At 36.6% G+C, this 27,651-nt stretch overlaps 1 protein-coding gene across 1 annotated transcript in view; it reads right to left on the bottom strand.

The window, feature by feature from the left end:
* The window catches only part of Hdac9 (histone deacetylase 9), an 885,718-nt gene that overhangs the window by 785,933 nt on the left and 72,134 nt on the right, over positions 1-27,651 (bottom strand). Inside the window, exon 2 of the mRNA XM_005377344.2 lies at positions 12,977-13,092. Within this exon, the coding sequence (XP_005377401.1) occupies positions 12,977-12,998 (22 nt within the window). The 5' untranslated portion in view covers positions 12,999-13,092. The remainder of the gene's footprint in view (positions 1-12,976; positions 13,093-27,651) is intronic.

Below are 27,651 nucleotides of genomic sequence, written 5' to 3'. Positions count from 1 at the left end.
GAGAGCCTGTCCTGGAATATTTCAGTGAGACTCAGTCCTTGCACCTTTCTTCTTTCTCCTCCCATCTTCCAGTTGAGAAGGAGGTGCTCGCTGGTTTGACGCTATTTGACAGTTTTCATCTGTGATCTCTTACACCTTTATCTGTTGCTGTCTGTTGCTTCTTACACTTTTATCTTGGGGCCCTATTCTTCTTCCCCCACTCTACTCTCAAGTTAGCCTCCTGAAACTAACAGAACCCTCGCAAACAACAAGAACTCTACAATCAGGGACCTGGATCTAAATGACAGAAGCTCCACTCAATTTACTCTCAGACCTCCATAGAGCAAGATAATCAACCTCTCGAAGTCTCAATTTCTCCATCTGTAAAATGAGTACGAGAATAGTACTACCTGAAGGGCTATGTACCCAAATTAATGATGTAAAGAAAATACAGTGGAAAAGCCTCTTACCTACTTATGAACTTAATTAAACAAAACTATATTTTCACTGAATATTCTCTCCCATTGATTCTACTGTTATTTTTGAACTTGCCAACTACCTTTGTTATTTTCCACCGTTTCTGTCTTCCTGTCAGTCACCATATCCTACCTGGCCCTCTTTTGAAATGTTATAAACCTTCTTTTTATTTTTATTTCCATCACTAAAGCCAGATTCTAGTGTGTATAGGATATACGGCAAAATAATCAATGGAAGCCCAGCTACAGTGTTTCTAATTCTTTTTTTTTTTTTTTTTTTTGAGAAAGGGTCTCGCAACACAGTTCAGGATGGCCTTGAACTCATTATGTAGCCGAGGCCGGCCTAGAACTCACAGCAATCCTCCTGCCTCAGCCTCCCAAATGCTGTGATTACAGACACATGCCACTGCATCCAGACCTACATTTTTTTAAAAATACAAATCAAACTAACAGCTACCAAATAAAAGGTATTCTCCCATCCTACCTTGAATAAACATATCTCCATAATAACCTAGAAGGCCAGGTTTAAACTGAGAATTCTCACACTCCTCAGGGTTCCAGGCTAGAGAGTTATAGCAAAAGGAAGACTGGCTCCTCAGGTTGGGTCCTTGGTCCTCGCTGCCAGCCAAATTCAGACCTCTGGATTTTCTTCCCATCACCCTCCTCTACTTGATGCCCACTGAATTCTAACACAGCCATCAAGGACATTTCAAATACTTCCTTCTTTAAATTTCCCTTGAGCCACATATGAGCTCATCCTCCTCTGAGTATCTAGATTATTTTGTTTCTGCCTACATTTAATGGAACTTATGGCATTCTGTCTTGCATATGTATTAGTAGTTGTACATTTGTTTTCCTGTTCTGTTATGTCAGAACCTCTCTGGGTTCAATACTGTCAGTGTGTAAGCATCTCCTGATGAGCTTGAAACACAGGATCTAGCCCAGAAGCATGGACAAAGAAAGACCGGCATAGGTCATTTTTAAAGTTCTGATCCTGAACCTTTTTCAGGCATCCAGCATTGAAGGGAACTGTGTAGTTTAAAAATTCTTTGAGAATCAGGGTTCATGGTTTATTTTTCTACCCAACACATTCTTAATGAAGTTTAAATTGATATGTCTTCCTCACACACACGCCCTTGCAAAACACCTTCTGGTGCACAGGCTCTACATAACCCCTACCAAGCACTGAGGCTGATGAAGGTTTTGCTTTAAAATTATGTGAAGGGAGACATACAGAGAACTAACGCGATAGTCTAGATTAGGCTGTCTCTCACCTTTACCTCAGTGTTCAGTCTTAGTGGTTCTCTCACTGGCAACACAGTGAATTGAATAAAGGCATGGTCAGCAAAGTATTACTGATAGGTAACCCAGTGTCTGGCACATAACAGGCATGAAATAAAAGTTTGGTGAATGGATGAATGAAATGAATCATAAATAGGTAAATAGAAATCACAGCCAGTAACAACTTCAAGTTTTTGGTAGCTAAACAGTGATCCTGAAAGACACCCATCACCTCATCCCAAGATGGTGTGAATTCTTCCCCACATGGCAAAAAGACGTCACAGATATGAGTAAAGATCTTGAGTCAAAGTGATTATCCTGAATCATCCAGAAGGGAAGCAGAGGGGGCTTTGACACACATGGGAGAGGAGAAGGCAGTGTGACCTCACAGGCAAGGACTAGAGCAATACAGCCGTGAACCAAGAATGCTGGCAGCCACCAGAAGATCTAAGAGAAAAAGGAATGGACCTTCTCTGGGGTTCTAGAGACAGCACAGCTCTGCTGACAGCTTGATTTCAACCAAGTTGAGCTGCCTTTGAAATATACAAGAATAAATTTCTCTTGTTTTAAGCTATCAAGTTTATGGTCAATTGTTATAGAACCCACAGGACAGTAATACAAGAGAGAAAACTGATATCCAGAGAGGTAAGGTAGTTTATTCAGCACCCCAAAGTATTGGCAGAACTAGTTTCTAACAGGGATTTCCTGGCTCCTCCGGTATTCCTACTCTCCCCATTTTATTATGCAGCCTGCTACATGCTAAGGAATCTACAGAGTTCTGTGACTCTAAATCTGGGTACCAGATACAGCTTCTTCTATGTCCACAAGATAGAAAATGTGGAAAATGATAAATCCCTCATACTCATCAATTGTATCGATGACATATCAAAAAATTAACCAAAAAATCATGTGACAAAAATGACAAGACAAAATTTCTAAGACAAGGCCCAGGAAGACACTCAGGGCAAATAGGTTCATCAGGCATATGCAAGCAGTATTCAACCGCAGATGTACACAAGGAGAAGGTGCTCACCTAAGACATGTCAACATGAAAAAAAAGTATGAAAACACACCAGACAGATGAAACAAGGCTGAGTAAGTCACTCTCAGTAGAGGGGAGGGCTAAAGCAGAGAGATGGAATATACTTAGAAGAAAAGAGGGATGGCATGATTCTGCTTGCTCAGTAGTGAACAAACCTTAAAACAGAGACAAAAAGGAACATCACCATAGAACAAGGAAATGATGCTTTTAAGCATCAAGCTCATCGGTGTAGAAAGGCCTGCAGACATCAGCTTTTTGTGATAACGTTCACTAAAGAATAGTTGCAGGTCACAGTGAATGGGGAAAAAAGGACAAGTTTAAGTGCAATAATTCTAGATGAACACTTGAAACTTTGCTATCTGTTTTATATATAATTATACCTTTTATGTGCCAACATAACAATTCATGACACATTTTCTAAATGAGGAAACTGGGATAAAAGGAGGTTTAGTGAGTAACAAGTCAATGACAAGTGTTTGAATGATCAGAGCTTGGGTTTAAGACTTTGGGCTTGTACACACTGGTATAATGTTTCATTAATAGATAAATAGATGTGGTAACAAAAATACCCAAAGCAAAGACATATGGGTTTATTTAGACCCAGTGAATGCAGGGTTGTTAGGGGTGAAAAGTGGAGAATGGTAAGGAATATAAGAACAGAAAAAGCAAAAAAAAAAAAAAATTGTCAAAACCTCCTCATTCTATATACTGGTTAAGAACATATAATCACAACAGGATACATACATTTTGTTAATGATCCTGCGGTTATAACAAGCAAAATAAACAATCCAGTCTTACCATGTCACTGTCCCCTCAGGACCTTGGGTTTCCCATGTAGTTTAAGAATTAAGTCATTCATTTACACTGGGGCAAGTCCCTACAGAGTCAGGGAGTTTGTGATTCACTAATGGGCTGTGGCAATATTGTCAATGGATGCTACCCTACAGGAGGCTGCTCATTGCATCATTCAGGGTGAGACAGAGTTGTTGGTGTGTGACAAACAAAAATCTACCCAAAGAGCTTCCCCAGAGCTCGGAGTGAAAGACACCAAGTACTTGCCTGCTCTTTATTATTTCCACTATCTTTAGAAAAATGAACTTTCTGAGCAGATACGAAAGGATCCCCATTTTATTGGATATATGCCAAAGGAAGAAGTCACTTTCTCCAACCCTGTTGAGTAACAGAGCAAAAAACACACTTTAGTAGAAACACACAGAAAGTTGTAGATGCTAATTTTATCCTTATGAAGAGTTCGGTTATTATATTAAAGTGGTTACAAGTTCACCATTTTAAAGAAGAGGAATTGAAAATATACAGATTAAAAAGTTATCAATTTTATGACAGATGTTTTCTTTTTACATATCTTACTGAAACTCCTCAGAAATCTAAGAAAGTTACTACTAATACAGAAAGCAAACAAAAATTAATTTTTAAAAGTTTAAATAATGTTAGGCTAATGGATTCTAAAATAACAAAATAATTGCCTACTTCACCACAACTCCAAATCCTTTTATTCTTTCCTTTCACACTCTTAACTACAGTGTGTGTTTGCTACAGGGAGGGAGGTGGCTTATTAGTGTTGGAATGGGGATAGCTTCTATCACTGTCCTAGGTAAAGTACATCTAAACTGGGGGACTTCTCCACAGAGAAGGAACTCAGTATGAACGATCACTAGCTTTGTAAATGCTGACTACTCCATTTATTATGTTTATTTTTGAAGGCATAAGTCACCTTAGAAAATGCAAGCAAACAAACAAAAATACTTCAAACACTTCAAAAACACTTCAATAAGTAGCACTACACAGAGTCTAAAGAATATCTCAGAGCTGTCATACACAAGGTATGGGGGAAAAAAACCAGGAAATCAAGAAATGCATAAATAAAAATCCAAAGAAAGGGACAGGATCCACCACAAAGATGAAGCAGTTTGGTTCTGCTCAGGTATTTTCCCTGTGCCCACCCTCCCCAGGCACCAGCACCTCCCAAAGGATTTTTAGTTCTTCATTTATTTGGTACCTTTTATTTGCTAGTTGGTGTATTATTCAACTAAGGAAGGAGTCATGAATAAAACTGTCAACTAAATCACTTTCTACCCTCCACAGAAAAGGGTTCTAAGATCTCCTTGCCTTCAAACCACTTGGCCGATTTGCAAAGACAGCCCCCAGCACCACCTGAGCTCTGGAACTGACAGGCAGTAAACATTAGAAGGGTTGCCCAGAAGCTTCACGAAAGAAATGAGGCCAAAGGTAGGTCTCGAAGAAGGGAACAGAGAATCCCTTACAGGGAGCAAAGGGCACTGGAGGTCTGTGGGCAGGTAAGTGAGCCCAGTGGAAGACGCCCAGCTCCAGATGGCAAGAACAGAGAGCAGAAAAAGGAAGAGAAGCTCCAAAAAATGTGTGAGGTCATAGTATACAGATAGACAGCCACTGACACTCCTTACACTCCTTAAGTAGGAATGACTGGATCCACTTTAGGTGTAGGGAAAACTAATCTCACAGTAGGGAAAAGACCTTGAAGCTCAGAGGCAGATCTGTTCTTTCTACTAACCTTACAGAACTGAAGTGTATGCACTAAGAGTATTTACCATATCCAATTTTCCTTCATTTCCCTTCCTCCTCACATATTTTGTTTGTTTTATAAAACTTATGAAATAGAACCCAAACCTTATTTACAGCTAGGCAGGATAAGAGAAAAGATAAAGAAAACTGAGGAAGGTAAGAAGGCAGATGGGTGGGCAGACTATCAGTTCTCCCAACAGAAGGGAAAATGATTTCTGCTTTGACGTATTTTATTGAAATTTGTAGATTCAGTAGTACTCATTACCTATCACAATTCATGATTCGTATTATTTTTCTTCTTTCTATAATTTCCTTCTTCAATTGTTCTATTAATGTGTAAGGCCTTTCATAGAAATCCTATGACCCTTTAAAATCTGTTTTTACATTTCATTTTTCACTTGAACCATAAAGCCAAACTAAAATATGCTGAACCCTCATTGATTAAAATGTAAAGCATAATAACACAGGCATTAGTCACAAAGATAAAGAAATGTCAAAAATTAGTCAGGAAGAATTTTCATCATCATAAATTTTTCATAAAGTACTTTTTAAAGTATATATGTCTAAATTGCATCGATTTACCTATGAATTTACCTTATATACCTGAAGTTTATCTTTTTTCATGACAGACTACCTGAGATCATGATGTTGGGTGGAATAAGTCAAACACACAAGTTTAAATATTGTATGGTTTCTCTTACATGTGACTATAACACATGAGAATATATCATATGTTTTCTCCTACATGAGAATGTATGAAAGGAGGAGGTGGGGAAGCAAAATAGAAGATAGATAAAGATAGATAAAAAGGAAATAGTTTTTTCAAATGAATCAAGGAATAAGTGAGGGAGAGGGAGGGATAGGAGGGGGAAGGTGTGGGGAAAATGATAAAAATAGAACTTTTTCAAATGGGAAGAGGAGCAACAGTTGAAATAAACAGGAAGGGAGGGTAAGGGGGAGGGATGAAAATGAAAAAACAGAGATAAAACAATTAAGATGTATTATGAACAGCATGAACTCCCATGATAACTGTAATCAATATGTACTGAAACATGTAGTAATAAAAATAAAAATTTTTAAAAATTTATCTAATGATAATATGTTTGACACAGTACATAATAAGACATGGGACTTTTGGAAAACTATTTCACAATCGTTGGGTTAATCATTTATTTTAACAGCTTGTATGCACTAAATGAAAGTAACATCTTCCAAAATATCCATGTCCATGAATACATTGAGCAAAGTGACTTGATAAAAAAGGGTTCAAAATAAAGCTCTGACTTTTCCTTTTTGGACAGCAGTCTTGACTCTCTGAGAAGTACTATAAAACTCAAGATCAGAAAAACACAGGTGAAGTAGAGTAGCTTTCTCCTAACAGTGGACCTGCAAAGTGTCACCAACTTTTATTAAACGCACTTAAGTTCCTCAAGAATCCAAGACTCAAAAGTAGTTTTTCCTAATAATTCATCATTTCAACTTTTCTTTATGAATGACAATTTATTCTCAGAGTGAAAGATAAAAGGTAAGTACTCACATATAAGCCATTGTGATTATATTTTTTTCCTACAGACTCTTCTAATTCTACAGAGGATGAAATTGTTAGGGCAAATTCCAACTCCAAAGAAAAACCTGATGTTCATAGAGAGCACTTTCCACTGGAACTACAACACTGATATAAAGAGAAAGTTCTTTTGAAAGTTCAGAGTACGGGGAAAGGTTAATTGTGCAATTTTACCTGAAGAACAGCCATCTATCTTAAGAGCTAAGAGCCCTATATAATCAAATGCAAAAACGTTAACATGATGAAATATTTAAAGTAATTTCATAGACTACCTCAGACTTTCTCCATTCTTATGAATTAATATAATATTTTAAAACCAAATCCACCAACAGTTCAGTCATGAGTTTTCCATTTGGAACATTAACTCTAAAGCAATACAAATCAACAAGCTTAAGCATGAATTATAAAACTTATTGATCATAATTTCCAAGGGCAAGCATAGCAAACATCAAAACCATAGCAATCCCTTACCTACTGGAAACTCATAATCTTGTAAATGTTTACAGTACAGATAAAAACAACCAAGAGGATCAAAGAAGGAAAGTAGACAGATAAAAGGTAACTACAAGTGTTAGAAAATACAAACATAGGCATTTTGCTCGTACAAGAGACCTTTGCATTTTCCTTAGACAATTATGTTATTGTCTTACTAACAATATAATTTAACACAGATTTTTAGCTTTCTAACCCTGCAATAAATTAATCAGTGTATCATAAATGTGAATACAGCTATGTGTTGATATTTGCAAAATGTAACAGATAAATATGGATAAATATACAGAAAACTAAAGGAAGAAGACCATTTGGGATTTATTTAGTGGTAAATTCAGGTTACATAGTACCTCCCTTGGGTTATTGCAATATTGCAATACAAGCATAAATGGTACCCCCACACATATATACACACAGTTCTAGAACTCTTAAGAGCAAACTCTAAACTATATAGAAGACAAAAACTCAGTAAATGTCCTATATAATGCAGAGGTACCAAAATCTTGTTCAGGAAGCTTCAGAAAATGTGTAGCCTAGCATTATTTTACAATTATATTCATGCAAATATCATTGTAAAACACACACTTGTCAGCCATAGTATATCTGCTCTAGATTTTTGACATAATATGTGAAGCTGCACAGTATTTAAATATATGACCCCAATATGCACTAAAAAGCAAGCAGAAGATCTATGAATATTAAGTTGAGAATAACTCTTCTTCAGCATATATGCAATTATAATTTCAGATAAATTTATATGATTTATACAGAAATTGATGAATGAGTAAAATGCATTCTCAGGTTTATGTTTCCAACTGGAATATCGGGTTGCAAAGTTTAGACTTACAAAAAGCAAAACAACAAACCACTTAGAGCAGAAGTTAGAGCAGAAAAATTCATAAACAATATCTGATGAATTCAACATGCAATGTTCCCCATCCATGATTAAATTCTGTTAAAATAAGCTTTAAGAGACTAGTTTATTTCATTATGTTGCAATAGTTTTCTTGACTACTATATGAAATAGATGATTGGCCAACACCTTTAAAATTTTACATTATACAGAGCTTCTTGTAACAAGATGTGACCTGCATTTCATTTCATTATAAAGCCAAGAGATCACACTCATTTGGGGGAGCCATAACCTACTCGATTTGTCCTATGACTCTACCTCATTTAACATTCACTTTTTGGGTAACATACTGTAAACCAACTGAAGAAAAAATACCCCCTTGGACATTATGATATTCGTTTGCAGCTCTGTCCTGGTTTTAGTTTCCTGCTTACTGACTAAACGGCACCACGGTGGGTAATGCACTGGAGTCAAAGTGGTGAATCATTAAAGAGTTTGTAAATTTTAAAAACAGGGGCAGGCCTTCTGGGTCCCATATGCTTCTAGAAAACCCAATGTTGTGTTGTATTAATTGAACCATGAAGCTTTTATTAGGTCTCTTTAAAAATGCTTGCAGTGAAGCTTTTATTAATGTTTGCCCTCAAATTGTTTTTACTACTTAGCATTTCCATAACAATTTATATTTCAAAGAACTTTTTGATCATTAGTTAAACCTATTTGACATTTCTATAAAAGAACTCAGCTATTTAGCAAAACAGGCATGAAGGGAAAATCCCTTAACTAATTTTTCTCCAAGATTTGGCAATGGAAAAAAATGAATAGAATATGAGAAAAGGAATAAAATTAAAATTTTGTTACAAAAGTTTAGGTTATAGAAATAACCTGGCTCTTTCACTTTATATGGTACAATAGTTATGACAGGAGCTTCCACAGTGGTGGAAAGGGGGAGAAATTAGCTACCTTTACACAATGAGGTATTTTTGTTTTGTTTTGCTTTTTGGGGGGTTTTGGGTGCCAGGAATTGAACTCACAACCTTGCACTTACCAGGCAGGTGCTGTGCAGCTGAGCTATATCCCCAGCCCATAGTGAGTTTTAAAAACTAATGTTATAGGACCTGAAACACAGTTCTGGCCACTCTACCTTACAAAATTACCTAGAAGCCTTAAGAGCCACAGCAGTGTACAATTCTAGGAAATATAACATGTGTCATATTCCATATTTGGAAAATGTCTGTGAGTACATTTTCAACAAAATTATAACATGAATATAAGATTTATCAAAATTAGATCTCATGGTGAAATCATTTTAGTGTTGATATAGCCCAATTTACTTACTCTTATAAGTATCCAGGCTCAGATCATGTGTTCTAAAATTTTGGAATCACACTAAAAATCTCCTCTGGGTTAAAATAGATTTAAACTTCTTTTGAGGAAAGAAATATACTCTATCTGTAAGAATCTCTTTGGTTTACCTTCCCATAAAACTGGGATACCCTAGTAAAGAATAGCTGTGAGCCCCCTGGAATTTTCCCCACAAATGATCACCTCTTCTAAGTTTCAACAGCACTAGCTGCATTATTTATTTGTCATCAGCGAGGAAATGAACTGAATTATATCTTATCTCATGGGAGAGAGGCTTATATTAGAATATAATATAATGATGTCTTTCTTGTTTTCATAGAGTCCCAACATGAGAAATATTGGCACTATTATACAGGTTAGATGCATTTCTGCATGTTTCAAAGTTACAGTGAAGAGCAAGTATCTAGCACCCAACCAACTCCCATAGCCTCCATTGCTATAGCATAAGACTCTTTAGGGGTGCAGTCCAGGAAGCTGTACTTTTAACAAGCCCTCAGGTGATCTTTTACTACATGACATATTCAGGAAACACTAAGATGAGTCCAAAAGTCTTTCCTTCTGAGATCTGGCAATGCCAATAAAAGATAAATTGCTGGAAATAATATTTAGACCCTTAGACAGAAGAAGTTGACTTCTGTTCCTATATTTATTAAAATACTTAAGAAACTGCATGGTCAAAACTACCACCATGTCTATCTCTCTCACCAAATAGTTTTGTCTGTAAAGAAGAAACCATGTTTAAGTACTTTGTGACCCTATTGGGTAATATACAATCTGGCATAAAATAGACACCTCATAAGTTTGAATGAACGATCTGTCCTACTGTAACAGTTAGCTGACAATCACATCCAGACATCTTTCCTCCACTCAGAGTCCTCAATGCCCAAAATACCTCCCAACTATCTAATTTAGAGTATTAGTAGAGCAGCAAGATTAAAATAAAAACCAGAGTTCTATATATAAAAATTAGCACTTCTGTTTGACTGAATACACATCGAAGGCAATTATCATTTGTACTTGTTATTTACTGTATTTGAACATAGATGGAAAAAATACTTCTGAGAGTGGTGTCGATGCATGGAGAAAATAAGAATTCACACTTTCCCAGAACTAATTTTCAAGACAAACATAAACAGCCTGAAACATTAACTATTAAAGAATTTCTGAAATTACTGGTGTGGATCTATTTTTCTTCCTGGTATATGATAACTACTGGGAGGCATTTGTGGAAATAAATGGATAGTGACTGTATAAGACTAATTTAATTTTCAAAACGAAAGCAAGTAAGAAAAACACTTTTTCTAGATCAAATAATCAAGTTCCATCTCATCAGTAGAAAAAATATATAGATATAGATACATAAGTTTTTATATACAGCATTATAAAACACAGGCTAATAACAACAGAAAAATATTTGTTTGTGCTAAGAACATTTTCCTTTAAACAAAGTACATTTTGGTCTCCCTGGTCACAGTTTATTACTTGTAATAAATAGAAGAGACCTCACCCATGCTGTCCATCTACTATGATATTTCTCAGTTTTAAACCTCATTCACAGATACTCTCAGGCTGAGACCATTGTAAAATGCTGTCCTCAACTAAGCAGAATAATGTGCAAGAAAACAAATACAAAAGGAAATCTCAGTGACCATAAAGTCCGATGAGTTCTACTCCATAGTTATCTCATTGTTCTTTCATTTTTTTTCTCTTCTCCTAACTGACCAATTATCATGACCAGCAAGAACTTTCTCATTAAAATAGCAGCCACAAAGGATATTTTCATAGTATAAAATCAGTATTCTCTGGAGGTAAGGCACACACCAGGCTCTAATTACCAAATATTGCCACAAGAAAAAATATTTGACCATGGTGGTTCCAAATTAAATGCTCTTTTAAACTATGCAATTTTGAAACAGTAAATTTCCGCAAAAATAAATACACACAATATATACTAACATCTCATCTATAAATGTAAAATCCAGACATTATTTTAAGTTCATCTCAGAAAGGATAATACTGTACCAGAACTACAGGGAGCAACACGCTCACAGTAAATGCTTACAAGGCTGTGTGGAGGCCGGAGGGGCAGAAAGCGAGGTACAGACATACGAAGCTACACCTGTGGTTCCCAAAGTGTGGTTTCCAGGCAGCAATAGTATCATCGCTGGGGGAACTTGCAAAAATCACAGTTCTCAGACCCCAATTCAGACCTATTAAATCAAAACCTATGGGGACGGGGCATTTTAACAAACTCTCCAACTGATGTTAATGTGTGCTAAACTTTGAGATACGCTGGGCTTCACAGGGACTCACAGAGAAGAAGCCTAGGTAAATGCTACATCTGCTTGATCAGATGATAAGATGCCAGTTATAAATCACAGCCGTGACAAAAGACTGTGGGAGAGCTTCACTACATCCGTTAGAATCAACAATTACAATTATATTCTCCTATAATTTCCAGTTCCAAACTCAACACCTAAGCTGGCAGCCTGTTGGGAATGTGAGAGAAGCTGAAGAGAAAATGGATTGCAGAACTAACATGGGTGAAATACTCCACAGAGTGAAAATATGAGCAGAAGGCTTTCTTTATGAGCTCTGAATATAATACTATACCAACTTTGACCTGGAGAGTTGGGTAACTCAAAGATAAGCGACATGTTGAAGAATGTGTAGAAATAAATGGTGCTATAATGATCCAAGCAGAAAACTCTTTTACAATTTGTCAGTGACTCGCGTGGGGTATCTGACACTGCTCCATCACTCCCCACCCTTGAACAGTATTTGTTCCAAAGGTGACACCCTGTTCTTGCAGGAACGGCTGTTGGCTGTGCTGATGACAGCTCTCCATGAGCCATGGCTATCACTCTGGACTTGGAGGAAGCAGGTGCTGAGATTATAGTTAAATGTGGATACAGGAAATAGGAGGGGCGGCAAAGAAGGGCAGGGAGGAAAAACGTCCTTCCTGTGTGTCAAAAAGATGGAGGCCGAATCACCCCATAAACTGAATTCCAAATGCACAATTTAAAAACACACAGACACATATTAGGTCAGAAAGATTAAAGGTGCAAATTAGACACATGTATCAATTTTAATATTAATTAACATCAAATTCAATCTGAATGTTATATTAGAAGCAGAAGAATCAAAGCCTAACGCTCAGACAATACAAATGAAATTAGTTACCCGGAAAGCAAAGTGGGTTAAGAGAGAATTAACTATACAGTGCAAGATTGAAAATACATTATTATATCAACTAATATTCATTAGGAAAAAATGTTCCTCATGACTTAAATTGCTTATTTTGAAGCAACACAAAGCAACATTCTTCACATGAAGTCTGTTACCAGCATATAAAGCAAGAAACTGACCGGGCTGTACTGGTGAGCTCATTATGGGATTCTGAAGGACTGATGGATCAGAATGAAGATTCACCGTCTTTGTTCAGCTGGCAGTCGAGGTCCAAGAAGGGCTGAAGAGGAGAGACCTAGAATGTAGGAAGAATGCAATGTGTAAGATACAGGCATGTCAATCATACCATGAAAAGAAGCACAGAACTGTCTTTTGTCTCCTCTCAGCTATGGCTTCAATGTGGGTCTTTGAGTGAAGTCAACCTCCTACATCTCTAAGTCTTTATCTACAAAGAAGCAAATGCCTTGCTTATAGCATAGGACTACTGTGAATTCTGAAATAAAATAAAAGGTGTAGAAGGAACCTGTGGGAAAGCACTTTATATAATTACAATTAGTTTATTACTATTCCCTAGTTGCAATTGCTGCTACAGAAGTAAAAAATCATTTTTTTAGATCTTTGGATATACACTTCTCACTACTCAACATTTTAACTATCACTGCCAAATTTTTACTTCTGGAGGTAGCACATGATGATAGGAACATTTTTAATTACCTAAAAAAGTAACACTTTTAAAGTAACATACAAAAACTGTTAAGTATAACAGAAAACTCCCAGTATAATTTTCATTTCTTAAGAGTCTTTTGCAATCTTATCCCAGCTGAAAGTAATAACAGACATATTCTCTCTAGGAGTGGCACTAACAGGATGAACTTCTTGAAAGAAATTTAAGGGACTTTTCTGCTTTCAATTTGAATGCACTCCCACTTCTAGACACTTAGAGGAAAAGCAGTTGGAGGGCCATTTCCCTAACAGTTTACTGGAATGTCAAATTAAAAAAAAAAAAAAAAGAAGCAGCAGCAGTTTTTAAAGTTACAGTTAATGAGTTTCTTACTAAAATAGTATCTCTCTATTGCACTATTTTTAAAGACAGATGCTGTAACTCTGAGAATACATTTCTTTATCTTGAGAATCCAACATATTTATTGTGACTCGTTTCCCCATCAGTAATTTGGAAGTGTGATTACTATTTTTGTCCACAAGTATAAAACCAGATATAAATTTATTTTTCTTTAAACAACTCTATAGTATCACCAAGAATACCTATACCATCTCATATTTTCTCTTCATATAAATATGCTCCTTAGTTATTAAAATAACTCAGTGGAATCATCAGATCTAGTAAGCTACTTCTCATTTTACTGTGTGTTTGATAAGTACTATTAAGATTCGGTAATACAGTTTTAAAACTACATTTTTGTAAATCCTCTTCAAAAAATACATTGATGTGCTTATTTCATCAGCATTATCTTAATTTCCTTGTCAATAGAAAAGCAACATCTCTACAAACCGATGACAAATGAAGAGCAGAAACCTTTTTCTATTTTTATATCAAGAAATGGATATTCTGACACTGTTACCAAATAAAAAGGATGTCAATGTCATGTTTATAACAATAACATTATTTACATAGTTCTTTATAGTTACAGGGTAAATGTACATTTTCCTTTTCTTTTTGTCTTTTTTTGTTTTTCTTTTTTTGTTTTTTTTTTTTTTTCTTTGGTGGTTTTGTTTTAGTTTTTGTTGTATGGTACTGGGAATTGAACCCATGACCTTCACACTGAGCTACTTTCCCAGCCCTTTTCTTCTTTTTTCTTTTTCTCTCTCTTTTTTTTTTGAGACAGGATCTCACCAAATTGCTCGGTTGCCCCAGACTCCCAGAGTTCTGGGATTACAGAACTGCACCATCATCCTTGGCTAATGAGGTACATCTACTTATATCATATTTGATATTACTTTCTCAAGAACCATACTAACAGATAACTTCTACTTCTCGGTACCCACTTTCACCCTAAAGATGAAGAAATTAGGCTGTCATTCACTTAATAAATAAATGTAATGAAGACTACAAATTAAATTTACTGGATTTGAACTTGTAAACTTATCCTTTGGTATTAAGAATTGAACTCAGGATCTTTGAGCTAAGCTGCATCCCCAGCCTTTGTGTATTTTTTATTTTGAAGTAGAATCTTGCTGAGTCACTGAGTTGTCCAGGTTGGGCTGAAACTTGTGATCCTTAAAACACTCACACCATCTTTCTTCTCACTGCCTGAAGCAGTTGTAGAGATCCTCTTTCATGAGTGTGTTTACAAGGTATGGTCAAAAATACAATGAACGTGACTGCTGTCCTCCACCAGAAAGGCAGGCGTGTAAAAACATCACCGTGTATCCTCACCCAGCTTATGCACTGGGTGGTCCTGGGTCTTCCCCAAAGTTGACCAAAGAAGATATGTGTTTCAAATAGATTCAGGACATCAAGGAAGCAACTGAAGACATTCATGAAAGAAGTCTTCCAGAACTGCTTCAGAGAGTGGGAAGAACAATGGGATAAGTGTGTCTGCAGGGGAGAGGAGTCTTTTGAAGCAGTTACTGGCAATGGGTCTTTTACTCGAGTACATTTTTTTATTTTAAAATTCACAATATTTTTCCACCACACCTTGTATTTCCACAAATAACAGAAACTGTGCATGACATGCTGACTTGTTGCTAGACAGGTAACAACTGGATTTTGACTTCATTATCTCCAGACTTAAGGTGCAAAGTTAATTTTGTCTCCAAAATATAAATTCCTTCTGAAATTTAAAGAATTCTCTTTGCCAATCAACCTTTTAAATAACAGCATAACATTTACATTCTTCTAACATTCTGAAAGTCATTATTTGAACACCATTACAAAGAAAATTCCTAGCTATTTCTATATTAATTAGTTTCCATCTATTGCATTTCTACCTCCAATAAGCCACATTAAGACAAAGTGATCACTACAACTACAGCTGCACAACTGGAATATGGCCACTTAAAGAGTTTTCTGAAATGTTCCAGGTGGCCCAATCTAGTGCGTGAATGTGTTCGGTGACACGTGGCTGCCTTGCAGCTGTGGACAATTCCCTCTCCTCATGGCCACAGAATGAACAGTTTAGCAGCCTAATCCATATCACTTACGGACAAAGTGGACACATGATTTTATAACAATTAAGATCATTTTTAGCTGTTTGGAAAAGAAAGAAGGGTCAGTGGTCAACACCTATCAATGAGAATGAGTAATTTTTTCTCAAATCTTCTCACATTTCTTTATCCAAATGAGATGCAGGAAAATAGTTTTTTTAGAACAGAGGAAGTTTTTCCTCCTACTCTATTTGTCACTCTTATGATAAATGTGAATTAGAAATAATAGAATATTGGCTTTCAAGTGGGTAGATAACAACAACAACAAGGCTCTCCAGTGGGTGGGTAACCAAAAAAAAAAGAATGCAGACTGTTTGTGAATACAAATTATTGGAGCATCTAATAGAAATACTTCTGCTTTCAATTAATAGCTTCAATTAATTTAAACATGAATTTGCTCATGCTGTGAAAATATATAGGTGTACAGTGAAGGAAATCAACACAAATGCAACAAAAACAAAGCTGCTGCTATGAATTCTTTGTCTCCTGAGATCCAGAAATGGTTATTCTGGTTCCCGACTATATTCCTTGAGCTACTTGGAGGCATAGGAGAAGACTAAGTCTTTGGGTCAAAAAGATCATCTCTAACTACAAGATGATCAACTGTCAGCAAGTAAGTTGCTTCTATAAAACCTTGGGTTATATAGCACAAGGCAACAGCCCTAGAGCATCACATCTTACAATGTCTCAGCTTACCCTGAAAATCAGGTAGAGAAGGCACTAATACATTACACAGACCAGAACACATAAGTTGCATAACAACACTACGGAGATCCTCCCATGGGCTTTCTAACCATCCCACTACACACCCTGTTCAATAGTAACAGCACTGCAAGCGAGCAGAGCTTTATAGGTCAGGAAGAATTTGCATGTAAAGTATCTCCTCTGATCTTCACAACAGCCCTTTGGAGTAAACTTAATAATCTGTTATTTTTCCCATTTTACACATGAGGAAAATGGTGATCTAGAGAGTTTCAAAGATTTGTTCACAGACATATGACTGGGAAATGGAGAGCTTGTCTTCTAATCCTTCACCTGCACTCTCTGTTGCATAACAAGGAATGAGCGGCCTCTCAAGCATAGCTGTTTGATCATGGAGACCCTACCTACAGTTTCAGAGTGGTTCGCTGAGTTATGGGCCCTCTTAACTAGAAAACCTACCTAGCCATTTCACAGACTGAATAAACAACTACAGGTCATCTCATAGTGAAAGCCTTCACAATTGACTTCGACTTCAGAGTCCTTCAATATCACAATATTCCGTTGGGTTTTTACCTGAGCTTCCTACTATTTTTCTTTCTTTTTTTCCTGCCCTTTTAGTAAATTTGTATTATTTTGGACATCATGGCACTAAGAAAGCAGAATATTTTGTGGCTTATGCAACTAACTGGTCTATGTGCCTCTAACATACCTTTCCCAAACTTAAGGCAAATTGTAAGGCGCAGCTCTGTCTAGGTCATTCTCACTCAGCTGTGGGTCCTATGCTTAGCCGATCGTGTCATTAGCTCTGATTGCTCAATACATTAGCTTCATAAGCTCACTCAGTTTATCACGTCAACTCTACAGTGGTTTATCGGGGGATAAGCCTGCTCTGCCAGTGCACTGAGTATCAGGTGACACATCAGACCCAGTCTTACCCCCTCCGAATCTGACATTCTGCCATAATTTCATCTTTAGAGAAAAGTACTAGAAAATTCTCCAAACAACCTATTCGATTCAACAACTCTTACTGAATACACATGAGACACTCTTCTAACCACTGTGGAAATCTCAGATTCCTTTCATTTCTCCATTTATTTCATTTCCCAAACACAGTCACCAAAACTAGAATATCAACCTCTCAAAAATCTGTCACATCTGGGCCCCCTTTCCATTTCAGGTAATACTTTCTCGTTCAAGTAACTGTCTTTTTTCTTGATTTAGTCCTTTATCTGGTATCCTTACTTCCAAGAAATGAGTGAGTGAGTAAACACAACTTGGTGGCTCACAAAATCCTTACTGGCATTCAGACGCCTTCATAATGAGTCTCTTCTCACCTCTTATCCCCTTCTTTCCTTCTTTTCCTTACATATAAGCCATGTGCTTTCAAGGAATCTGTCACTACTCTTAGCACAGTGTTCAACATTATCACCTAGCACTGAAACACAGTACTGGCAATCAGAACTCCTACTGTACATGCAGTGGCATGGCTGTACTAAAGCATGGGAGCTGTCAGTCTAGGTTGCTCCTGCATAATGATATCCACATTCACAGCCCCAAGTTGTTACATCTCAGTCTGCAGAGGATACTAGTGTTATGCAGAAAGCTAGACCTCAGCAGCTCTGAACGTAGGTAGCTGGGGGGCTACCTGAAAAGCAAAGAAGATACGGGATTTTTCTCCTTTCTTTCTTAATCATTAGCTACAGATAGGATCCACACAAGCTTGTGGTTTCAAACTTTAGCTCAAGAGAGTGTAACATCCTCTGAGTATGCTGATAAGGTCCAGGACCCATACAAAGTCCAGACCACAGGTAAAGGGTTAGAAAAATCTCAAGGTCTCAAAATAAATTAATCAGAGACTAATTTATTCATCTGTTTAGTCCACCCAAGGACTAAATAGACATCTATCTCTCTCTGAAATAGGTTAAGGTTAGCCCATTTATTTGTACAAGAACAATGACCTCAGAAGAAGAATATTCTTTGAAAGGTATAGTTAATCATATATGTAACCTGGCACCTCATTCAGTGAAACTGCCCCTTTGGCACTTGCCCAACTTCGTGCTTCAAGGTGTATTCTCTATCATGCTGTGGAAATTGAGCATTTTGTAATAAACTCTGCCCATGCTCTACATGACAGCTACATGTTTTGTCTGAAATCCTTCACCAAAGACACAAAGCACAAAAAAATCAAGAAATGCTGCCAGCTCCTGGCAGTGTCAGGACCTCACCATATCAGGACCCAACTCCCTGGTAACACTATTATGTTTTCTCTACCTCCTACCTTGAATTCTTCAATCCCATGTTTAAGAAAAACTCTTAACCAACCACTCCAAGCAGAAGTTCAGCTTTCTCATTTATATTCCCTCTAAGTTTTGCACAATGTCCATAGTACAACCCCTTATGTTAAATAATAACAACTCTTATGGAACACTGCTGTACACCCTGGAACTATGTTCCTCAGTTCAGATTTTACTATATTCATCTCTGTAACCCCTATACATAGCACAGTGCCTGGCACATGGCAGGCACATAGTAAGTCCTTAATGAATGAGTAAACAGAAAGAACAGGATAAACTGAAGTTACCCATAAGTACCTTACTTTGGGGGAAAATAATTTATCTAAATTGTTAGTACAGAATTCTTAAGTCCTTTGAACACAGTTCTTTAACTGGACCCAAGAAAGAAAAATATTCTAGAGTTTAGGCCACCTTCTATGAAGAGTAGAGGACCCACATGAGGTAGGTGCCCTTGTGGACTAGGGGAGACATAAGACAGCCCCAAAATTGCCTACATATTATGGCATCCAAGATAGTCATTTCCTGGGCCTTCAACTGAAGTGATTTCTCTGATCACTAGAAAGGTTCAGCCTCTTATCTTTTCATCAACCGCAGCTTTCCTCTCCCCAAGGAAATTCACTTTTCAGACAAGTTCTACAAGCCTGGGGACATGGGGGCTCTGAGGGGCTGGGAAAGGTGTGGGCACAGGCAAAAACTACACCAAAGATGCAGTCTATAATTTAACCTTCCTCCGTGCCACAGCTTATACCTGGTGCTCCAAATTCTGAACACGCTGGGAAAGACTGGCATATCAATTCCTTTCAGCTCAGTCTACTCTTTGAGGAGTTATCCATGCAAGATTATTGGCCCTGGTCCCCAATTATACTGCCAAAGGTGGCTGACTCCATCCTTTGAGCATAGCTCAAAGAACATGTCACCCAGAGGGTCACACACCTCACACACACTCTGTGCTTACATTTTAAAAGCAAATAATAAGCTCCATTCTAAGACTTTTAGGAGAAAAATTTAAGCACACGCTACATTGTAGGGTGTAATATAGCACAGGGAACGCAGCTTGGGAGGTTAGTTATGCATATATTTTGCATATTTAAGATACAATTCAGTAGTCTATACTATAAATATAACTCAATGGTAACATCTAAAAATACATAACATAATCAGGAATGGTCTGCTGGGTATTTTATTTCATAAAAAAAAATCCTGCCAACTTCGGTACCTGCACTAATAAAAATAGATCTTTTTGTAGTAATCCTGGGTTTTTAAAAGACTAGGCTTAACCCCAGAGTATCCAATACCTAAGTTATATACCAAAATGCCTCTGTGAAATAGAGATAATTTTGTCCCCTGGATTTTTTTTATTATCTTTGACAGTCTTTATCTTCAACTTCCTTCCTTGGACAATAGGGAGTCACACTCACCATTGTCACCAATTTGAGTTTAAAAGGAGACTTGCAATGCCCAGGAACTGCAGGATACACTGTACAAGGATCCTATTCATTCATGGCAAAAGGGTTCTTAAAAAAAAGTGCTTTGTCTACCTGTAAATACACATGGGACAGAAGTCCAAAATAGAAATGTGAAAAGGAAGTAATAGTGGAAGTGAAGGAACTTGTAACAGGCAACCTCTGATACCTGTGCAGCAGGAGGGCTTTGTAACTCACACACTATAACCTTCCCTGCAGAACACTGCCCGATCAAGCATGCTTAAAAGAACCTGGCTTCCCTGGTCTACTTACTACCTCACCAGTATGGAGGCACAGGTTATGATCAGCAAGACAAATACAAAAGACCTTTATCCATCATTGTAATTTAGAATGACACAGTTCTCTTTTTCAAGCTCCAATATTGTGTACGTTCTTTAAAAAAAAAGTTCTGAGATTTCTTTAATGCTGCAGCCTACCTCTTCAAGATCTAACAATACCTACATACAGCAAAGTGTCCCTGTAAAATGGCTCGCTAGCTGGGTGGTCTGGAAGTCGATTAACCTCCCAGAGCCTCAGTTGCTTAAAGATGACTTATTTAACTTACCAAGTCATTGTGTGACATAAAGGAAATAAAGGGAAGCAACTGGCAAGGACAGTCTTAAAAAAAAAAAAAAAAACTATTGGCCACTATTACCATTATTATTGTAGAAATTGTGTTTTACTTCAGGCCAAACTCCATCCCAAGAGAAAAGAGTGGTACACAGCGCCTCTGACAGTGGAACAGAGTCCTGTAGCACGGCTATTAATCTTTCTCACTCCACTAGGGTTACATAAAGGATCTAATTACTAAAGCTATTTTCCTGACTTTATTTTAGAAGGCAAATGTGTACTCTAAGGAAATGTGTTGTGCTGCCCTTTGACTGTGACTATACCATGCTTACTTTTAACTTTCACTGATGACACTTGCAGTTACAAAATTACTTGGTTGTTGATGGGAAGGAAAGCATCCATACACACACACAAAAATCAACTAGTAAATTAATAACTACCACTTTGTAGACATTTGAAAAGAAACAGTACAATCTATTCCCCTCCTATGGTACAGATCCTTCTATAAAAACTTTTCTATTGTTTTAACAGAACACCTTGGGGATTTCAATAGACCCTGTTATGGTTGATGTCAGGCAGTCATAGGTGGGACTTTTTCAGAGGGACCTGGATCTACAGTGTGTGACGCTGGGATTGATTCACAATGCCAAGGACACTAAGACTAAGGGTGTGAGTGCTGCCCCACCTAAGTATTCTAGATAAGACCAAAGGGGCAGAAAGACACTGTTAAGGTCCCTTGTTGTTTTGCTACTGCCTGTCCACCATGAACTGTCTCCTCTGTGATGCCCCTCTGCCATGTGCCACCCTGCCTTGGAGCCAGCCAATTATGGACTGAATCTCTACAAACTGTAAGCCAAATTAACCTTTCCTCCTAGAACATGTAGGTGTTGGGTATTTTGTCTCAGCCACAGAGAAAAGTAACTAAGATACCTACATTACCAAAATATACTAATATGAAACAAATAAATCACCTATCAGAAATCTTGTTTTTGAACTTCACCCTACCAATTAGTGCTGTCTTCTTTATCTTATACAAACTCAGGTTTATTTCAAGTTAAGAATAACCCAGGCTCATGTGATACAATTTTGTGGGCTATTTTTATCACAGGAGTTTTAGCTGGGCTGGAGCCTAACATGTACTGTTGAGTGCTTGCAATGGATACTCAAGAGAGCTGAAAGGGCAGATTCTTGCCTCACACATTTCACACTAGGGATTTCTCATTATGGGGACCAAGAAACCCTCTGAAGATACAGACTCTGAGACCTCTTGAATCAGAATTTTGGGGGATAGGGGCCCCAAACAAGCTTCCATGGTGACTCCAACTGAGTTTAAGTATAAAAACCACTGGAGAAACAGCCACATATATCAACCCTTAAGAAACTGAGTAACAAAAATATATACTGAGAGTAATACAGTGAAAAATGCACTTAGTTTTGCAGTCTGGCTACCTCAGTGCAAATTCCACCCCTGACTCTCCTTCTGTATGCTCAGAAGCAAATGACATTACCACTCTGGCCTTCATTTTCCTCACTAGTAATTTGCTGGGTTGAAGAGGTACATGCAGGAAAGGTACAGATGAATGGAAATATATTTAAAATATCTATAGTGCTCAATAAATGTGAGACATCATTATGATAGTCCCTTTCCCCAGAACTTTGAAATGCTACAGCCTTGGTAGGTATTATTTCCTAAAAGGAATAAGGTACCACACAGACTATAGGAATTTGGACAAGAGTTTTCATTGTGACAGAAGGGAATGTACAATGCAAAAGCAAGGGAATGCACCATGCAAAAGCTGCCATGCAGATCTGGGACACTAATTAATTTCTATTCAAACATGAATGGTTGGCAAAAATATCCTCTTTCACAAAAGTTCCCTACATAACATTCTCAATAAATTATAAGTACTTTCAACAAACAATTTAAAACTTACCTGGTCACACATTTCCACTCTTTTGGGATTAAATTATCTATGTCTGCATTCCCTATATCTAGAATAATTTTTTAAATTTTATTTTAAAAAGAATAATACCAAAATAACAACATAGACAAAAACAAAGCAAATGTTCAAACCATTAAAGGGAATAAAAAATAAAAATAAATAAACAAAGCATTAGAAATGATACAGAGTTTCACTAGGCAAGATGGGAGGAATTTATCAATGGTTGTTATATTATATATTGTTGTCTTCAAATTAGTTGTGCAGATTACCAGATATGGGTGTACAAATGGGTAAAAGAAATTAAGCATTAATTGTTCCTTTCAATAAACCATTAGACATCAGTACAGTTGTCCCAGCTCTCCATATATATATTCCCTTCCTTCACTCTTTCTTTTTCTCCTTTCCCTCATCCCAGTTGTTCCTTCCTTTGAGCAACTTCTTCCCCTTTCATAATATCTATTGTACACTTTTGGTTTTATTTACTCTTGCAGGTTCTTAAACTAGAGAGACAATAAGATGTTTATACATGTGGGTTTGATTTATTTCACTTATGAGTATGGTCTCTGGTTGCATCCATTTACCCATAAAACCCTCCAGTTAGTCTTTTTTATAGCTGAGTAATACTCCATTGTATAAAAATACCATATATTTTTCATCCATTCCTCATTTGATGGGCATTTGGGTTGTTTGCCAGATTTAGTTATGACAAATTGTGCTGTTATAAACATAGTTGCACATACATCACCGTGGTATGATGTTTGTAATTCTTCTGGGAAAACACTCAGAAGGGGAATAGCTGGGTTAAGTGGGACTTCTAATCCTAGTTTTGTGAGGAATCTCCACACTAATTTTCATAGTGGTTTCACCATTCTACACTTGCACCAGCAGTGGGAAGGTTTCCTTTTTCCCCACAGCCCTGCCAGCATTTGCTATTGGTTAATTTCTTAATGATAGCCATTTTTCAGGGGTGAGATGGAATCTCAGTGTTGTTTTAATATGCATTTCTCAAATGACCAATGATGTTAAACATTTTTTCATATATTTATTTGCCATTAGTATTTCTTCATATGAGAAGTGTATATTCATCTCAGATGGCCATTTTTGGATTAGATCTTTGAATTTTGGGGCACTGATTTTTTAAATTCTTTATATGTTTTAGATAGAAGTCCTTTGAGAAAGAGTTGGTTAAAATTTCTTCCCGATTCATGGGTTTTCTTTTCAATCTACTGAAAATATTTTTGATGTGCAAAAAATTTTTAATAAGAGGAGATCCCAGTTGTTTAGTCTTTGAAGTACCTCCTGTGCAGTTTGGTTTTGTTCATGAACTCTCTGCTTACACATATGGCTTCAACATTTCTACCTATTTTCTCTTCCAGTAGATTTAGTTTTTTTTTTTTTTTCTGTTTTAATATTTAGACCTTTGATCCATTTTGACTTTATTGCATGGTGATGGACATGGGTCTAGTTTTAGTCTTTGACATGTGGAAAGTCAGTATTTTTAGCACTACTAAAAATACATGTACATGTACAATTCCAGTGTACATGCTTGGCCCCTTTGTCAAAAATAAGGTGGCTAAGTATGTTTGTCATTGTGTCTGCATCTTCTAAGCTGCTCCATTGATCTTGAGGTCTTTTTTTTTTTGCTAGTACCATGCTGATTTTATCACAGTAGCTTTGTAGTATAATTTCAAGTCAGGTATTGTGATACCTCATCGATTTCCTTTGTTACCCAGGATGGCTTTTGCTATTCTAGGCCTCTTCTGATTCCAGATGAATTTTAGGAATGTTTTCTCTAGATCTGTGAGGCAAAATGGTGGTGTTCTAATTGGGATTGCACTGAATCTTTACAGCAATTTGGAGAGTATGGCCATTTTCACAATGTTGTTTCTTCCTATCCATGAGCAAGGGATATCCTTCCATTTTCTGAAATCCTTCTTGATCTCCGTCTTTGGAGTCTTGTAGTTTTCACTGTAGAGATCTTTTACTTTCTTTGTTAGATTGATTCCTAAGTATTTCATTTTTTAGATACTATTATGAAAGGTATGGTTTTCCTAATTTCTCTTTCATTCTGTTTATTGTGTGCAGAAATGCTATTGATTTTGAGTGTTGACTTTGTATCCAGCTACACTACTGAATTTGCTTATTAAATCTATAAGCCTTTGATGGAGTTTTGGGGGTCTTCTATGTAGAGTATCATGTCGTTTGCAAATAATAATATTTTCACTTCTTCCTTTCCTATCATTATTGCTATTATTTCTCTCTGTTGACTAATCACTCTAGCTAATGTTTCCAGAACTATATTGAGTAGGAGTGGCAACAATGGACATAATTGTCTTGTTCCTGATATTGAAGTGAAAGCTTTCAGTTTTTGTCCACTTAGTATGATGTTGGCCATTGGTTTGTCATAGATAGCCTTTATCAGAGTAAGGAAAAAAAAATCTATTTCCATTTTCTGTAGATTTTTTTATCATGAATGAATGTTGGACTTTATTAAAAGCTTTTTCTACATTTGTTAAGATGATCGTGTGATTTTTGTCTTTGTCTCTGTTGATATGGTGTCTTACCTTAACTGATTTGCATATATTGAACCATCCCTGCATTCCTGGGATGAATCCCATTTGGTCGTGGTGTATAATTTTCTTGATGATTTGCTGCATTATTTGTCATATTTTATTGTGAATCTTTGCATCTATATTCATTAGGAAGACTGGTCTGTAATTCTCTTTTTAGATTTGGTCTTTCTCTGGTTTTGCTATCAGGATAGTACTTTTTTTTGCCTCTAGGAATGAGTTAGGGAGAATTTCTTCCCTTTCAATTTCATTAAAGAGTTTGAGAGAATTGGCACTAAATCTTCTCTGAATTTCCTGTAGAATTCAGCTGTGAATCTATCAGGACCCAGGCCTTTCTTCATTGGTAAGATTTTTTTTACATTTTCAATTTTGCTGGCTGATATTGAGTTATTCAGGATTTTTGTGTCTTCTTCATTCAGCTTTGGTAATTCATATGTATCTAGGAATCTGTCTATTTCCTCCGTGTTTTTGATTCTATAAGAATAAAGATTTTTGAAGTAAGTATTGATGATCTTCTGAATTTCTACGGCATCTGTAATGATTTCATCCCTTTCATACCTTATTGCATGAATTTTAGTTTTATTCTCTCATTTTTTGATAAGGTTGGCTAGGGGTTTAGCAATTTTATTTATTCTTTCAAAGAAGCAATTCTTTGAGTCATTAATTCTTTGTATTGTTTTCTTAGTCTCCATTGCATTCATTTCTGCTCTGATCTTTATAATTTCCTACTTTCTTTGGGCTTTGGGCTTGACTTCCTCTTCATTTTTTAGAAGCTTGAGGCACAGAATAAGATTGTTTATTTATGCTTATTCTGTTTTCCTGATGTGGGAATTCACTGCTATAAATTTCCCTCTTAGGACTGCTTTCATTGCATCCCATAGGTTCCTGTAAGTTGTATCTGCATTTTTGTTTGACTGTAAATATTGTTTAACTTAATTTCATCTGTGACCCATTTATTTGTGTTCAAGAGGGTGTTATTTAATTTCCATGTATTTATGGAGCTTTTGCAATTTCTCATGTCATCAATTTCCAATTTCATTGCACTATGGTTCCATAGTATGCATGGGATAATTTCATTTCAATGCCTTTGCATTTACTAAAGCATGTTCTATCTGCTAGTATATGGTTTATTTTAGTGAACATCTCATGTGTAGGTGAGAATAATGAGTATTCTGATGTTGTTGGGTGGAACACTATGTAAAGGTCTACTAAGTCCACTTCTTCACAAGTATGGTTCAGTTCTGTTATTTCTTTGCTGATTTTTTTGTCTAGTTGATCTGTCTCTTTCTGACAATGGGGTGTTAAAGTCTGCTGCTATTATTGTATTTATTTGATTTTTAATGTCTGTTAAAATTTGTCTTATATAGTTGGGTGCTCCTGTATTTAATGCATAGATATTTATGATTGTTATCTCTTCCTGTTGAAGTTTCCCCTACCAACTATGTAGTGACCTTCTTTATCTCTTTTAATCATTCTTAGTTTGAAGTGCACATTGCCCACAAACAGAATAGCTAGACCTGCTTTTTACTAGGTTCCTGTCCCATGGAGTATTGTTTTTCATCCTTTGATTTTCAGTCTATGAATTTCCTTTTATGTTAAATATACAGCATATTGTTGTATTTTATTTCTTGATCCACTCTACCAGTCTGCTTCTTTTGATTGGTGAATTGAGACTGTTTACATTGACGGCTATAACTGCTATGTACTGGCTTATCTTTGTCATGTTATTTTCCTGCTGTTGGTTCCTCTTCTTTCCCTCGTTTAACTGCTTGTTCTGCTTGGTGGTTCCTTTCCACTGTTGTTCTTGAAATTGTGGTCACTTTTACCTCTTTCTAGAATATCTTTTAGTACTCTTTGTACAGTTGGTTTGGTGTTCATGAATTTCTTCAGTTGTTCCTTACCATGGAAATGTTTTGTTTCTCCATTACTTTTGAAGGATAGTTTTGCAGGGTACATCAGTCTAGGTTGGAAGTTTTTTTTTAGGACCTGAAATACTTTACTCCAAGCTCTTCTTGACTTGATGGTTTGTGTTGAGAAATCTGCCATGATTCTGATGGGCTTTCCTTTATAGGTGATCAGTTTCTTTTCTTTAACAGTTTTTAATATTCTGTTCTTTTGCTAAATTTCTGGGAACCTGATTACCATAT

Source organism: Chinchilla lanigera, unplaced genomic scaffold (assembly GCF_000276665.1).
Source record: "Chinchilla lanigera isolate Chin_1 unplaced genomic scaffold, ChiLan1.0 scaffold00009, whole genome shotgun sequence".
NCBI classification, from domain to species: Eukaryota; Metazoa; Chordata; class Mammalia; order Rodentia; family Chinchillidae; genus Chinchilla; species Chinchilla lanigera.
The sequence above is the reverse complement of the archived record's forward strand: the minus strand, read 5'-3'. Positions and strand labels throughout refer to the sequence as shown.